This window comes from Telopea speciosissima, chromosome 1 (genome assembly GCF_018873765.1).
Source record: "Telopea speciosissima isolate NSW1024214 ecotype Mountain lineage chromosome 1, Tspe_v1, whole genome shotgun sequence".
NCBI classification, from domain to species: Eukaryota; Viridiplantae; Streptophyta; class Magnoliopsida; order Proteales; family Proteaceae; genus Telopea; species Telopea speciosissima.
The window spans coordinates 6012291-6029956 of NC_057916.1; the positions used below are offsets into that span (position 1 = coordinate 6012291).

General features: G+C 39.3%; 1 protein-coding gene across 2 annotated transcripts; it reads right to left on the reverse strand.

The window, feature by feature from the left end:
• Nucleotides 1–1187: 1187 nt before the first annotated feature.
• On the reverse strand, nt 1188–17312 carry LOC122672126. Of its 2 annotated transcripts, none has more exons than XM_043869631.1 (4): nt 16997–17312; nt 15007–16017; nt 6570–7437; nt 1188–1622 (listed from the first exon to the last, which is right to left on the reverse strand). In XM_043869631.1, the coding sequence occupies exons 2-4, from the start codon at nt 15973–15975 to the stop codon at nt 1576–1578; spliced, it is 1884 nt and encodes a 627-aa protein (XP_043725566.1). In that variant the 5' UTR covers nt 15976–16017; nt 16997–17312; the 3' UTR covers nt 1188–1575. The 2 variants fall into 2 exon arrangements, with proteins under 2 accessions (XP_043725566.1, XP_043725559.1); XM_043869624.1 differs by having other exon boundaries at nt 15007–16014; nt 16993–17312.
• Between the last annotated feature and the right edge of the window lie 354 nt (nt 17313–17666).

Sequence of the window (17666 nt, forward strand, 5' to 3'; positions counted from 1 at the left end):
TACAAATAAGTCCGGTTACAAACTTACAACAATATTTTGTAAACAGCTTTACCCTTAGCAAAAAATGTAAAGATATAGGAGACCTTTGCAAAAATAATAAAAATTATTAAAAATAAAATATCTTTAAACTCTATTCTAACTCAGCTTTAAAAAAAGGGCATATCTAGTGCACAAGGCTCCCGCCATTATAGGGTTAAATGCTGTTTTCAGACTCAAACCCATGACCACTTGGTCATAATAGAGCAACCTTTAACATTGCACCAAGGGCCAAAAGTGGACATCAACCCCAAAGAGTAACAAAAAGGGAAATTGCCTGTTTGACTCTTGATCCAATTGAAATTTTGGGTCCATAAAATCCCAGCTTGATGGATTTTTGTTAATCAAAACTAGAGCAGAGCATTTGAAAAACTATTACGTATGGATCCGGAGTGAGTAAAACTGTCGATTAAAAGTTATAGTTATAAGTTTGACCCCTTTAAGAGTTCTTCCCGTTCGGGTGGGGGAGTTAAGATTTGCTTTTAAGACAATTTCCTGGTAGCTTTTTTGTATTGAAACCAATTGAACCTTAGTTGAAGATCACATCATTTCTAGCCTTCCAAAATAACAAATTTAAAAAAAAAATTAGGTAATTTCTTAAAAACTTGCTGCAGGCTTGTAAGAGTGCTCTTTTGCTTTAGAGATTGCCAATTCTTGACGAGAAAGATGACTTGTAGAAATGAAATCCTAATGAAGCACTTGGGTTGGTATCTTGTGTACAGATGCGAGAGTTCTTTTATAGCATATGAATTCTATTACAGACCTCTTGTTGATAATGTTCCTCGTCAGGGGTATGTTTGCTGGTCTACCACTTCTCTAGTAGTTATTTGTACTTTCTCATGTGTTTCTTCTAGTTTTAGGATTGCTGACAAGCCAACAATTTGGTGTGTTGATGAAATTAGTGCACTCCAAAGCCAAGAATGGAAAGGGAGTTTAGTCCTACATTAGTCAAGTAGTGTGCATGCTTTGACCCTAGAAAGAGTCTCTCCACCCTAAAACTCAGGGTTGTAAGTTTAGTGCACCAACCAAATAGGACCCATAGCCCATAAGATGGGGGAATTGATGATGAGAAGGATCGCTCCACCCTAAAGCTCGGACTTCTGGGTTGGTCACCATCAACCACGAACAACTCTTAACATGAGAGCCAACTAAAACAGAAGCTTATCTTTTATCACAAACAAAATAAAGTTGAAACCTCTATAAGGTTCTATTTACAAGTCTCTTGATGACCTATAAATTATCAACTCTATAATTAAATTTCAACAATTTTCCTTTTCGGATCTAAATCTTCAAAACAAAAGGAAAGGGAGGACAAAAGACTACATACTACATATATAACAGGTTCGATCTCTGAACGCAACAAGGACTCTTCAAGCTTGACCCTTCCAAAAGCTTAAGCGAAGCACCTCTGGTGTGTCAAGTAAGATGATGCTAAAGCCTTGACAGATGAAACCAATCCACCCAATGTGAATGGTTCGTGATTTATCTCAGCATCATACACACAAATCTATATCCGCAAAGATGGCCTCAACCATGTAATCAGCTTTCATCTTCAGCAAGTTGGACTTTGTACCCATGCTTTATCTCTGTATGACAACAAAGGTTCAAATAGACTCAAATTGGCATAGATCAACATATATAAATACATGCAACCAACCAAAAAGCACAGAATTAACCTTTTCATTGAGGTGATATGGACATGTGCAATGGATTCCTTTGAATGCTCCAATAAAGAAGGGTTATATGATTTAGATTAGGGGTCCTACAAGAGCAAGGGTAGGCCTAATAGACACTAGAAGAAGTGGTAAGGAAACAAATGCATAGCTTAGGATGGGTAACAAGTATGGTTTCTGAATAGAGTTGTTTGGCAAAAGAGAATCTATACATCCCACCCACAATTAGTAGGGATAAGTCTGATTTGAGTTGAACATGCACATGAAGATAGACATATTTGGAACATAGAGGACTAGAGATAAAGAGTAAAATGTGATAAGCAATATGATGTATCATGACCATTTTCAGTTTCACACAAACCATTCAGGTCCATAGGACAAATCCTGTATTTAACTCTCCAATTTGTCTATAGTCTAGACATAGGAAAGATGAAAACAGATGCTTGCTTTAATAATATCAATTCTGTGGGAAGGTTTTAATTGAGATCCAAGCTTGCCCATTTGGTGGTGGTACAATAAATTAGGTAGTAAGAAGTGGCTAAGCCAGTGTAGTTGCTGGAAATCAAACATTTAAACCAAAAATACATTGAAAGAAACACAAGGGAAAAGAGGACCAAAAAAATGCAAACCAAAAGAACTGAAAAAACACCTTTGACCATCAACACAAGTCTGGAAGAACACTTGCATGCCATGACAACCCTATAAGCTTATGATTCACACCACGAGAAGAAGAGATTTAACAGTCTAGATCTCCCCCCACCCCTAAAAAATGCGCACTCAAATTCTCTCTCTCACACACACACACAAATATGAAACGTCCCCTGTTGGAAATAATCCCACATTGGAAAATTCTGGGACCTTGGATGCCTTCATAGTCCAGTTGGGCCTCTCCAACTAATAGCTTAAGCTTTTGGGTCGGACACTTCAATATGAGGCCAATGCCTTACCAAATCTAAGAGGGATGGGAGCATGGGATGTTGTGATATCACTAAACACCAAACGAAGGAAGTGAGAAAGAGACACAACAACCAACCAGTGCAACATGGCATATTACATGGAAGTGTATCCTTCAAAACCCTACCTTGATTCTGCAGTCAGACTATTCTTTCTATATTCATCAAATATACTTTAGGCAAATCTGGAAGAACCTGCCATACAATAAAGCAAGAGATTGGATTATTGATGCCCTAGAATAGGCATATCAAGTGTCATAATTATAAGGTCAAATGGGTGAACTATCGAGTCTTATCCAACTTCTTAAAGTACCCCCTTAGGCCTTAGCCCACAATCTGTTGCATGATTGCATTAACAAAAGAATGCTGGCCCAAAGATCATGAGGCATTTGTCAGAGCAGACAAGGGGCTGATGGTGGATGGTGAGAAAGGAATATGGTTTAAATGATTTCTGAAAGAAATTCTCTACGAAAGAGAGGTGCTTCAGAACCTGTCGGAAGTTCAGACATGGACATGTGTGTATCCTTTTTTCCTTCTTTTATTTATTGTTTTTTTTTTTTGGGGGGGGGGTGTACAGAAGGGCTAGGAACAAGTACAAGACAAGTTTTGGCATGGCTGGGTTTTGTTTAAAATACTTTACAATATCTTAAAAAGTACTCTAAAAATCACCTGAGATAACAACTCAATCTGCTCTAACAGAAGAATATTTATGCCAAATTTCAAATTGAAGGATGGACCAATAAAGAGCAAGTTATAACATTCCAATGAAAGGTAAATAATACTCTCTCCTAAAACTAAAACAAATTTATACTTTTCAGTTTTCATACCCCAACAATGTTATTATTCTTAAACCAAACGAAATAAATAAATAAAAAACAATGATATTGTTCATTGACACATATTAAGCAATGTCATGATTAAGGCATATAACTATAATGTTATCATTGACACCCTGAGACATTCCACAAGAAAGCACAAAGCTAATTAACATTAACTAAAACTAATGTTTTGAATATAAGGGAAGGATGAGGGTAGCGGGTTGGTGGGACGACACAAAAAGTGTGACATCTTAAATCCAAGGAGTTTTGGAATGAAACCATACACTTTAAAAGTCAGAATCAGGTAAGTGTCTGATATTGTGTTTTAATTTGGGAGAAAACTCTCAAGTTCAGTCTTACATTTCAGTGTCAACTCTTGCATAACCCTTCTATCAGTAACCAGCCATACGAATGAGCTTCTTTAATTTAACAAGCAACAAAATCTAAATTGATTCATGCTCAAGTTATCCCATTACTTGGTCAGCAATCTCAAACATTGTATGTTCCATTCATTTTTTCCTTTTTCTTTTCATACATGACATTCCACCGTAGTTAAACCATAGCAGCTGTTTAGCACATAAACACTCATGCCCCTTCTGAATACTTCAGCCCAGATCCTATTTAGCCTGTAGTTTGATCCATCCTAGTCCTTCACTTATCCCTTCTCCATTCTCAACATCCTCATCTTGGCTACACTCATTTTATGTAAATATTTTTCTTTGTTAGTTAGCATCCAACTCCAAACAACATTGCTGGTCACAAAATCTTTACTCTTATAAGTAGATTCTTCTCTCCTGGAACACTCTTAAAAAAATATGAAGGATAGAGGTACCAATCTTCTAATAAGAAGTTACAAGAATCGAACTGATTAATTTTCAACCTGAACCTTTATGAATTATGATTGATCCCCATTTTTAAGTTGACAAATATGTTTCCAATATGCTGCTGTTGTTCATGTCGGATCAACTTGATCAGCATCTAGCCATCACTTGTGGCTGAGATTTTGAAGGTTCATTCAACCCAATAATACCTACCTTCGACTGGTTCCCCAGCTCCATCTGAGTTTCTGAGTTACTAAATCTGTTGCTGGTTATTTTCTGGTTAATTTCAGTCTTATTTGTCCGCTTCTGTTGCTCTTATCTTTGCTGTAGCCAACTGATATGGTTATATACTACTGTAGAGTGGTTCTTAGTTGAACCCCTTCTACATTAACTGGAACCCGTTTGAAACCTGAACCAAGAACCAACGCTAGCAGGATATTTAGGATTAATTTCTATTTTGGGATAATTGTGTAATCTTTTATTTTATTGGGTAGAATAGGAGATAGCTAAGTAGGATTTAGTTTTCTAATTGTTTTGAGTTTCTAACATAGAATAGGTCTTCTTTTATATAAGAATGTAACTGCCGACGGATATGTAGCGAACGAATTCCGTTTTCATTTTTTTTAAAGCCTGTGTCGCCTTTGAGGCAGCTGGTTGGCTGTAGAGTGCTCTTCTTCCCTCCTCTCCCCCTCTCTCATCTCTTCATCCTTTGCTCTCAGGAACCTTACCCCTTTCCTTCCCTGCTTCTTCTTCTTATTTGTTCTTTTCTCTTTTCTCCAATCCAAGGGATATGTTGCTACAATAACAGCAGCACCCTACATCATGATTGATATCTTCCCTCCCTATTCTTTTCCTCTCAGATTTCAGGAGCATGTTCCTTACCCATATGCGATTCTAATCCTGCTGTCTCAGTCCCTAAGACAGCGGCTTCTATGAGTTCAACTCAACCAACAGTTGTACACCTGGTTACCATCATACCGCCATGCTCAGTTTCAGGTATGGGTAAATCATTCTTTTGTTGGTTATCTTAAAGACTTGTAGGCTGGAGTCGATAATCCCATGAGTTGCGACTCATGATCCAAACCCCAGGGAAAATCTTGACCTTATTAGGATTAGAGAGCATTATCAATTTGCTTGAAACTGATTTGCAGCTAAGGCTGAACATATGAAGGTTGAAGATGAGACTGGTCATCAATTTATAGGAATGATCTTAGTGCTTGGTTTTACCATTATGCCCTCTCTTTATTAAAGTGTTCCAGTTCTATCCTCAATCTGCTAAATTTCCAAGATCCTACTTTTCCTTTAAAATTAATAACCACTCTGTCCCAGGACTATTTGTTCCCTATTAAAAGTGTTCTAAACTTCCAATGACTTACAAAGTTGCCATCAACTTATTATTTGAGTTGTTTGTTACTTGGGTGGGCCCATTGCGATCCCAAACGGGGTTTCAAAACCTGGATTGCACCATGTATACTGAAACCATTTAAACTGACAAAGAAATAACCACCCATCTCTTGAATGTGAAGACAAGTAATATTTTTTCTGCTGTTAGATTTTAGCTATAAAAAGAATAGAAGATGCTAGAAACTAAACACATCCAATGTTCAGTCATGCTCCTCTGAAAAAAGAGAATGGAACTGTATACTGCAGAAGATAACCCAATATATGCAAAGTCTATATCTAAATGACTTCCTCATTGATGATATTAACAAGTAGGAAAAAGGGTTCCCACAAGCCCATTGTAGGAATCCATCCTTACAAGCCCACTACTTTTTTGCCACATGAATATGATGATTTGGCATTCTAATATAGATGGGGTACTCCTTGGGTGGGACACATGTCAAATTTCCCCTTATATTTTTGGGTCAGTCCTTGCTTTTCAAACAATTCCACAAAGAATTGATTTTTTTCCAGACAATTTTCAAAATGACTATTAATGGCATGTGGAGAACATGTTAACTAAATTTGGGTAATTAAAAATCCATAATGTAGTTGTATAGGCAATTATAATGGTTGTGTGGGAAAGCATCCCTACAAGGCTACAACAGGCATGTCAGACCCTGTCCCTAAACAGGTACTATAGAAAAGACAGCACCATCTTCAGTTACTGCAAAATGGTGCATGATAATTAATTCCTACAAGTGATTTTAGATAGCGGAATCAAATGCTATGCATGTACACAATGCATCTTGACATTTCTTTTTTAGATGGCATTTGCCATCAACAGCTGATTTCTGAAAGAACTGAGAAAGTTTTGAATAACTGTACCTTTTAGCAAAGGCTTGTCATATTTATCTTTCCTTTCATCATCATCTTTCCATTCACTGTCATCATCACCCATTTCTGCCCTTCCATCATTTCCTATGTCACTTTCACTCGCTGTTTCCCACTCAGAATCATCAGCATCCTGGCCATAAACGTCACCTGCATTACCTTCACAATGGACACCCCCATGCTTGATAGCTGCATCTCTAAATAACCACGCCGCACGCATTTGCTTCTTAACTAACCGCTCTGCATAGTCAGGAACCTTATTTTGCCTCATGGAAAGGTCAGGATCATTTGATTGGGAACATTCATTTATGAAGAGAATGGCATCTAAAAGGCTTTCTTTTGCTAAATCAAGCATATCATATGCCTGAGCTCTTCTCCACAGACTCTTGGCATGGCGATTAGGAGGGTTATGGAGACAAAGTGCATGTGTAGCATCACTTATGGCTTCCCAGGGTTGTTGCAACAGAAGACGACACTGAGCTCGATTACTGTACAAAACTACTCTCTCTTTTTTGGATCTCATTGGACACAATGCCAATGCTTCAGAGTACTTCGCTGCAGCTCCAGATATATTTCCTGAAGAGAAAAGAGAATTGCCTTCGAGCTTGACAACTAGTGCTGCTGCCTGTTTGATACGGAGATCCTCCTTTGATATGCTCTTCTCCCATTTCAATCTCTGTCTTGAATTCAGCAATTCTTCAATCTGTTCTTTTGAGAGGCTACTAATGGAGTGGCGTCCTGTTCCTTGTGACTGGAGACATTCTTGAAGAGCATTAACAATGGAATCCCCAAGCTTTTTGTGGTCTCCCAGTGTTGAAAGTTCTGCCAGGTCTACAAGTGCAGGTACTGCCTTATCAATGACCTATATAACAAAATGTGGGATTTTCATTTTAATTTGTGCACAATATTTGCTATTTAATCTATGAAAAGAGATTTCTTTATTTGAAAAGAAAAAGGGCAAACCCCTAGACAGAAAAAGCTCCCTATATTTGGACAAATATACCAAGCTCTAATTGCAGGAAATATATAAGGTTCTTTAGCACAACCTCAAAGGAAAACAAAATTGCAAGGCCAGGTAACACATTAATATCTGCTTGAGATAAGAATGCTATGCGACTAGAATGAATAAAATCACACTGTAGGACGGGAGGATATTTAAAAATGCACTGCGCTTTTTAGATACTATACTATTTAATCGTACTGCAGGGTGACCAGATGCTCAATATCAATGCATTTCCCATAATATAAGTAACCTGCCGGTATTTTAATGCTCCCTAACAATGCTAAGATTATATATACCTTCCAACTCAAACTATAAAATTCAGACTCCAGAATATTCTCGTCAAATCGGAGTTACATCATATCTCCACATTTTCAATTGAGTCGGAGTTGCATCAAATTTCCATATTTTCGCTTGAGTCTTCCCATTACTCTGGCTACTTTCTGCACAATAATAAGAAAGAAAGGATGCTTTTTCCTACCAACCTAATTTCCAACCTTAAACTTTTATCAGCTGCTCAGCATGCTTTCCTTTGGGATACTGCTCCATTAGGATCCTTATGAGCACATTCCCTCACAAGATTTTCAGGATACACACACATGGCTACATCACCTGGGGTTTTTACATGGGGAAGTTTGAGAAGGTATGAAAGTTGAAGGAAAGAAAGTGTCGCTTGTAGCAGTCCCGTAGAACTTATTCTGAGAGATCCAGCAAGATAATTTAAAGTACTGAATACATAAGTTCCAATTTCCATCGTACTTCTGGGATGAGATGATAAGCTGCTGCAATGGGCAATTATATCATTGCCTTACTAAAACTCAAGCCACTAATGTTCAGACCTACCACCACAGTGCCTATAAATTTGAATAAAGTGGGGAAAAACGTATGCTTAAGTTACTTTCACAGAACAGGGAGAGTTGGTTTCAGAGAAGACATGTAAGTGTCCCACTCAGAATGGTTTCTAAGGTTCTGGAAGATCAGAAAACCATATGATCCACATAACCTCACAATGTCACTTGACTGTTTGATTTAGGAGGTTCCAAGGATTGATTGGTAAATTTATATGCCAAGCCTTCATAAGGCTAGAGATTGTTCCTGCTGTCATTTATTATTTGTGGACCACCTGATGATAGTGTTCATTGGAAGGTCAAATATACGATGCCATCAACTGGACAAGGTACCATGTAATATGTTAATTTATCTGTCGACAGATGCAGCTAAGCCAGGATCATCATTTGTATGTCACTATTGTGCCTGAAAATGTTGTATTTTCTATGGTGACCACAGGGATGTAGCCTACGGAAATGGATTATTAATGCTTGAGGGCAAAACAGCTTTTCAAAGAGTTTTGTCTATTATTGCCTATGTTAAAGGCTTTGCTGTAACATTGGCTTGTAAATAATATACATATTATTATTTGAGTAGGAAAGTGGAATAAGATATTTATTGTAAATTATCGAAGTGCAAAAGATTACTTGATTGAACAAAAGAGATCCTAGGGGATGTTATGGTGTTTTAACTTGCATTTAATTAATTCTATTCTAACAATCTTAATAACATAACAAATCTAACGTTTAGATCTTGAACTGATAAAATATGATTTCCCAGCAAAAAATAAAGTATGGATCGTGGATTGTCTAAAGCTGATGACCATGTCACATAAATCCTGTGATGCAGTACAGAACATGCACAGGAAAAGGCCCAAGCAACCCCACGGTTCTGGTTCTGGTTCAAACCAGAATTAGTCCTAGATTTCGTAATGTAGTCCTAGATAGGTAGGAGACCTACTAGGAGCCAGATAACAGAATAAATAGCAAAAAGGGGCGGCTGGTTCACATGGACAGCCTAGGTTTTAGGTTAATTCTAGGGTTTAGGATGGGAATTTGGGAATGGGCCTTATATGGTTTTAATATGCAGGTTTAGGGGACTATTATGATATAAAAAAAACAGGATTTGGTTCAGTTTAAAATTCCTGCAGAATTAGAGTTAGGGTTTCGGGTTTTAGAGTTAAGGGAAACAACCAAAACTAGGGTTTCTAGTGGGCTGTGAGGGCTGGGCTTGGGATCGAATGTAGGGGACTGTGAGAGGAGGATTCGACCAGGATATGGTCCAATTCTGATGGTCAGAATGGGCTGTGGGCAATTTAGGGCTTATGGGGCTATTATGGAGAATAAGGATTTAGGGTTTTGGGTGATGGATATGGGCAGCAGTTGGGATCGAGTGTAAACCATGGTGAGGGGAAGCTATGGCTTAAGTTTGAGAGGATTCTAATGGAGAACAGATCTGGACAGAATTGAGATCCTCCTAGGGTTTATGAAAATTAAAATTCAAACTCACACTGGAATCCACCGGCAGTAGCTTGACTGTTTGAAGGATGAAACCACCTTCGAAGAGAGATCCTCCCAGCCGTCACGGTGTAAAGAGTCGCAGGAATCCACCCACCCTTCCACCTTGAAGTCCACAAGGATGCACACTCACACAGGGGAGCAAGGAACAGCAACAATGGCAGCCACGAAATCTGTTTTTTAACTTCAAATAATCTGTGGGGGAGCCTTCCACGATATACTTTATTTATAATAAAGGCCTAAGCCAAATCCTAGTACAAATTAATGTCTCTTCCTTCTAAAATCGTGGAAGGAAGAGTTCTAAACTAACTTAATTAAATTAAAACAGTAAATTGACTAAGATACCCCTACTAACTTAAAAATAAAAGACTCTAACTTAAACAACTAATTTAAAAGAAGATTCCATATTAGCCAATAGGATATAAGAACCTATTAACCAATAGGAACTCTTCACTTAAATTAGACCCATTGAACCCATTAGATGCAACCAATTCTAACCCGGTTCAATCTAAAACAGAAAAAAAATAAACTAAGTATGGAAAAATATAAATCCTAACCTACGGCTCCCTATTCAAACCCTAAGTTCAGGGCCTCTTCTTCTTCTTCTTCCTTCTTGGAGCTGCATCAACTCACCCCGTCTTGAAATCATTCATCTCTGATGAATGGCTGGGGATCACCAAATGGTCTTCCAATTCAGGATCAAGTTTCTTCAGCTTATCTTCAACGGATGGTTCAAGCTTGTATGCAGACAGCAGCTCTTTGACGGATGAAGAAGGCTGGAATTCTGGATGGGCAGCAGCCTCTTGAAGTACCATATGAACACCTTGTAAATCTTCATCATCAAAATAATGTTCATCATCATCAGGGGGGAGTGCATGAATGTGGATGCCGCCTTGGTCTTCATCTTCACCTTGAACTTCTTCTTTTTCAGCCACGTTGAGAGGCTTCTTTTTGTGTGGGCAGTCCCTAGCAATGTGTCCCTTGTCTTGACAGTAATAACAAGTGAAGGGGTCATTTCGGCCCATAGGAGCCTTGCCCTTATCATCCACACGTGGGGGAACAGCAGGGCGAGAGATGTTGCCTATGGAGGAACCTTGTTTTGAGGTGCTATTGTTGATGTAGGCCGGCTTGGAGATAGACCCCGGCCGTTTACTTGAAGCTAATAACTCCTTTGCTTTCAAGGCCTTCTCGAAACAATCTCAAACGTCTGCAACATCAACTACCCCAATTGTCCTGTTGATCTCACTTGACAGACCCAACCTGAACCTGGAAAGCATTTGGATGCCCTCCTCCCTAATGCCAGTGCGAGAAGAAAGAGCATCGAATTGCCTCATGTACTCAGTTACAGTCATGGTTCCTTAGCGGAGGGAGTTGAATTTATCCTGCAACTGAGACCTGAAGTGCCTTGGTAAGTATTGCTTGCTCAGGTCATATTTCATGTCTTCCCAAGTGCGGGGTGTAGTCCCATTAAAGTCCATCTCTCTTTCAGCAGTTCTCCACCACTCACGTGCAGGTCCGACAAGTTTAGCACGGACTAACTTCATTTTCCCTTCTTCAGATAAATCATACCCAGTCGAAATAATCTTCTATTGCAGCAAGCCAATCATAAAATACCTGGGGGTTAGAGTTACCATCGAATTCTTTCAGCTCAAGCTTCACCTTTTGGTTGCCTATATGGCGCCGATCAGTACCCTGGTCTCCAGTGAAGTAGGACCTCATATACTTTCAAAAGTAGGCTGCCGACCTCTGTCTCTGTCCCGGTCTTCTCTATCTCTGTCTCTGTAGCCTCGGTGGTGATCTCTGTGTTTCCGAGGAGGTTCACGAGCATATCTAGGTCTGTCCCGACGATCTCTGTAATGATCTCTATCATCCCTGTCATCTCGGTCAGCTCTGAATCTGTCCCTGTGACCTATGTATCCATCTCTATAACCCCTGTGGTCATCTCTGGGGCTCCCATCTTTGTCAGGCAATCTCTGCACCACTGAATGGAGTTGGTACCTGTCTTCTTCTATGGGTACATTGCTGTCCCCATTAAGTGTAGGCTGTCTATGCTCAATTACTTGCAGCCTCTCAGCCATAACTCTCTGTTCAGCTCTAAAGTCCTCAAACAAGGTCTTCTGGTCAGCAGTAAATCTCTGAAACAGCTCGAACATTGCTGCCATAGGGTAGGGTGGTTGTGGCAGCACCGGATTGCCATGTTCATCCATGTCTTTGATACCAAATAATGTAGTCCTAGATAGGTAGGAGACCTACTAGGAGCCAGATAACAGAATAAATAGCAAAAAGGGGCGACTGGTTCACATGGACAGCCTAGGTTTTAGGTTAATTCTAGGGTTTAGGATGGGAATTTGGGAATGGGTCTTATATGGTTTTAATATGCAGGTTTAGGGGACTATTATGATATAAAAAAAAACAGGATTTGGTTCAATTTAAAATTCCTGCAGAATTAGGATTAGGGTTTCGGGTTTTAGGGTTAAGGGAAACTACCAAAACTAGGGTTTCTAGTGGGTTGTGAGGGCTGGGCTTGGGATCGAATGTAGGGGACTGTGAGAGGAGGATTCGACCAGGATATGGTCCAATTCTGATGGTCAGAATGGGCTGTGGGCAATTTAGGGCTTATGGGGCTATTATGGAGAATAAGGATTTAGGGTTTTGGGTGATGGATATGGGGGCAGCAGTTGGGATCGAGTGTAAACCATGGTGAGGGGAAGCTATGGCTTAAGTTTGAGAGGATTCTAATGGAGAACAGATCTGGACAGAATTGAGATCCTCCTAGGGTTTATGAAAATTAAAATTCAAACTCACACTGGAATCCACCGGCAGTAGCTTGACTGTTTGAAGGATGAAACCACCTTCGAAGAGAGATCCTCCCAGCCGTCATGGTGTAAAGAGTCGCAGGAATCCACCCACCCTTCCACCTTGAAGTCCACAAGGATGCACACTCACACAGGGGAGCAAGGAACAGCAGCAATGGCAGCCACGAAATCTGTTTTTTAACTTCAAATAATCTGTGGGGGAGCCCTCCACGATATACTTTATTTATAATAAAGGCCTAAGCCAAATCCTAGTACAAATTAATGTCTCTTCCTTCTAAAATCGTGGAAGGAAGAGTTTTAAACTAACTTAATTAAATTAAAACAGTAAATTGACTAAGATACCCCTACTAACTTAAAAATAAAAGACTCTAACTTAAACAACTAATTTAAAAGAAGATTCCATATTAGCCAATAGGATATAAGAACCTATTAACCAATAGGAACTCTTCACTTAAATTAGACCCATTGAACCCATTGGATGCAACCAATTCTAGCCTGGTTCAATCTAAAACAGAAAAAAATAAACTAAGTATGGAAAAATATAAATCCTAACCTACGGCTCCCTATTCAAACCCTAAGTTCAGGGCCTCTTCTTCTTCTTCTTCCTTCTTAGAGCTGCATCATTTCGTGGGCCCACTATTATGTTGCTGGAATCTTCCCTAGAGAGGCCCTAAACCCAATTTCAATATTATAAATACAAAAGAAGGGAGACACTCCCAGTGATTTTGGCTATTCAGTTATTGAGTTCTCTTTGTGAGATGAATGCTACTGCGGTGATTCAGCAGCAAAACCAAGGTGGTGAAGCCAGGTCATATCCCTTCTTCCCTTTCTTCCTTCATCTTTCATCCCCGTTTCAGTAACCTAAACAGTTCATAAGTGGACGGTTCTTAAGGTATACTGTAATGCTGTTCTAAGGTTGGATTCTACACCTATTCCTGCCCTCTTTGTTGGTTTTATTTCAGTTACTACTTACTTCAGTTTCTGTCCAGTTATATTTATCTGCTTTTGTCTCTGTGGTAGCAGTTCTGTCCAATTCTGATCTCAGGTTTCCTTCAAAGATTCTGGCCAATCCAGCCCTTGGACCCAAATTTTGATAAGTTTCACCTCTCTATTAGGGCTACACTCAACTAGAATTGGAGGAACATTAGACCTGAGATTTGAAAGTTATTCTTCTTTCAAGGAAGTTGCCAATTTCTGGTTTCCTTAAGTTTCTATTTTCTATTCACTTTCTCCCAAGCTAACCATCAGTTTGCGTTGGTATTTTAGACACATAATCCACCTATTAGGACATCCATTGGGTGGATTGAGAGATATAACCCTGTCAATTTTCTGCCTAACGTTCTCAGTTTTGATTCACCCTGATTCTGGTTTTCTCACTGGTTTTCTAGTCATTGTTATTCAGCCTTGTTAACCTCATCATCCTGCAATGACACTGTTGAGTTTGTGGGCAAGTAGGCAGAGGTGGAACTAATAAATATTCGAATTGATCACGCATACTTGCAAATAATCAGACACATAAAAATTATTATTGGTTAAGTAATGATCAGAACATTGTTTTTTTTAAACAGCATTTATTATGCAACAAAACAGGGATAAAGGAAGAACTTGGTTACAAATGTATCCTAGCTAAGACTTACCGCTACCATATATTTAATCAAGTACATCAGCTAATATACCTATCCATTCTCCAGAAAGTGACTTCTGATCCAAGTGCAAGTCATTTTAGACATATTATAGGTAATCATTTGTATTGTAATCCTATCCATAGAACGGGGGACATAGGCAATTGTTTGTGACACACTACCTACACTTTTTCCAAAAATACTGGTATATTTTTTATGGTAAAACAAAACAAACCTTTGAAGTGGAACTTTTACCCCAACAAAGGGCAAAACGTGATGAATGAACAACGGTATTTTCTATCCATCAAAATCAAATGAATAAAGGTATCACTGTGGAATATGATTGTAAAAACACAAAATCTTCTTTTTCATGACGAAGCTAAGGCTTTCAATTGAATGATGCAACAGAAGTTAACCAAGTGCTATTCTGCCCTCTATCAGTTGCTGTGGTGTTAGAGATCAAGTCAGTTGTCAGAGGTAAAATCAGATTTTGAACCAGGTCTATGGAATGAATCACTAAGGCAGTACAAATTTACAACTCATCCAATCATAATAATTTCCTAAGTTCACACCTCAAGTAAAAAATGGAAGAAAGCTCAGGAACATATAGAACAAAGGGCTGGAAGAAGAGCTGCAAGAGAATCTTACTTTATGGCAAGTACTTTGATCCTGAATCAACCAAAGAAGACAGTCAATAGCCATATTCTGCCAGTCATCAGATGATCGGGCAATATTACACAATGCTTCGATAATACCTGGACAGTTCGAAACAGGTCCCCTGCCAAGCTTATGATGACAAATTGTTCGCAATAAACCAATACCAGCGGGTGAATTTTCATTGACCAGTCCACCCCACATTCCAGGGAGTTTGGTCAAGAATTCAGAGTTGCATATAACAGAGAGAAATTCAGGTTTGAATGCAAAGCAATTTATAAGCTGAAGAGACCAGCACTGTAACTGACTGGCCCATTCCTCTGCCTTCCTTGATTCCATTTCCACACCACCCATGCCACGTGTAAGTAGATCGCAATGATAACTCAGTCTTCTGTCCACATATTGGTAGAAATGAGAATAAACAATTTCTAGTGAACTCATTGCTAGCTGAATAGCAATTTCAAGGATTTCCCCATGATTTGCCACCGCAGTAAAAGTGGTGGGATATGTAGCCAGGTGTCCTATGGCACGTACTGCAACTCTTTGTTCCACCCAGGTTAACCTGCCTCTCAAGAGTTCAACCAAGGGAGGAATTACTCCAGCATGCACGGAACTTTCTGCAAACTCCTCCATATTCATGGTGTAAGATCCAATGATGTGTGCAGCATAGTAAGGGATGTATATATTTTGATCATGAGACAACCAGCGCCGGTTCTTTAAACCCTTCCATATAAGTGCAGCCATGCATTCAAATATTCCCAAGTCAATGAACTCAGGGTCATTTGGATGTGCCATTGCAGTATTCCAGAGGCCACTAATTGGAAGCACCTGACCATCATCATCCTGAGAAGGTAGCTCTCTGAAGAATTTCAGTATGCTTGTTCGGCGTTTATTTGGATTGCCTTCCTTCATGACGCAAAAGAAGCAACCTGGGTATGGACAGTCAGAGGATATCTTTACCATGTTCAAGCTAATCAGCTATTTCTCACAAAGCGTCAGTAATTTCTGCAAGAAGAAGGAGATGCATCACATAAATACTTCAACCACACATAACATGTATAAAACCAAATGGATGAATCAAACGAAGCACTACATTGCCACAGAAGTCCACAATCTGTATTAGAAAAGAGGAACTGCCTCTTTATTACTCTTTTTTACCTAAGTAGCTAACTTCAATCATAAGAGAAAAATTTTAAGTATAGATAAATAAATCCCCAAATAAACAGCTTGAATACCAACTCAGTTAATCTGTCAATGCAGCAGGATCCATACTAGATATATAAAAATGCAAACAATATTTAGATCATTCCCATAACCAATCCAACTCAAGAAAGCCTGCATTGAAACATGATACAATGTAAAATTAGCCCAAATTGCCCCATCAATGGAACTGCTAAGCTTATGAGAAGCAGGTTTAGTGGAAGCTTCCCCGGCTACATATAATTTAGAACAATGCCACAAGAGCGGGGGGGGGAAAGCAAGCGTTTTCAACTTTAAGGTCAAATTGCCACAAAAATGACAATGTGGACAAAACATTTCTAATCAAACGGCAAATATTAGCAATAACATAAAAAAACATCCGAATCCCAAATATAGGGAACAGTAGTAAAAACAACTTTGTTACAAGCAAAAAATATTAAGCACGACTCTCCTCCGTGCAACAACCCCCCCCCCCCTCCCTCCCCCAACAAAAGAAAAAAAAAGAAAAGCAAAACTGAACATTTGAAGTGACATATAGTTGAGCTAAAACAAGAGTTAATCGGATCGATTTGTTGAGAAAACATGACCAGCTATCTAAAGCGCTATACTGAAATACCAGGTACGAACAATGATTTTAAATTCAAGATAAGTATTCCAAGAGGAAGTAAATTAACCAGAGCCATGAACGACGGGGAAAGAAGAAATATGGGTATTACAAGCCAAATGAGACTGCACGATCATGAAAAGAAATCCAAGAAACAAGAAAAGGAAGAGACAGACATACCTTGGAAGAAACTGCGGAGATCGCAGGGAAAGAGCAGAAGCTTCGGGTTTTCACTTCGAACTCAAAACGGCTCCATCCGACTAATAGCCACCGAAGTAAAAGCTAATAATTACAGAATAAAAAAATTGTAGAAAGAGAGAAAATTTGTTTCTGTTTGCAGTGATTGCTTCTTTTGAGGGAGGGAGAGAAAGAGAGAGAGGAGGAGGAGGAGGAGGAGGAGTGGGGGTGTGCTTGAGTGCTTGGTAATCGGCGAAGTGGTGGGGGAGGGAAGAGGGGTTCCTGACAGCGGGACAGGATCTTGCGATCCCATCCAAACCAAATAGTTGTTTGAATGCTTAAAATACTTCCTTAAGAAAGTTTTCAGGTCTGGCGCCTGGCGGTCCGTATAACTAGTCGGATGCATATATGATATATCTACTCTACATCTACACTACACTCCTCATATTTAATTAATTTTTGGAGAAAAGTTTCCTCTAGAAGAGTAGATCCCCACGCCCCGAGACAAAGTGGGGAGTGAAATGACCGTTCTGCCCCAAATGAAAGGCAAAAATCTCACCCCCCTGATGTTTTCGTGCGTACTCTCATTGGTCCCGGCATGAGCAGAGGCCATGCTCCTCAACAGAGAACTCTTGCACTTAACTTTTTAATCATTCTTTCATTCATTAAAAAA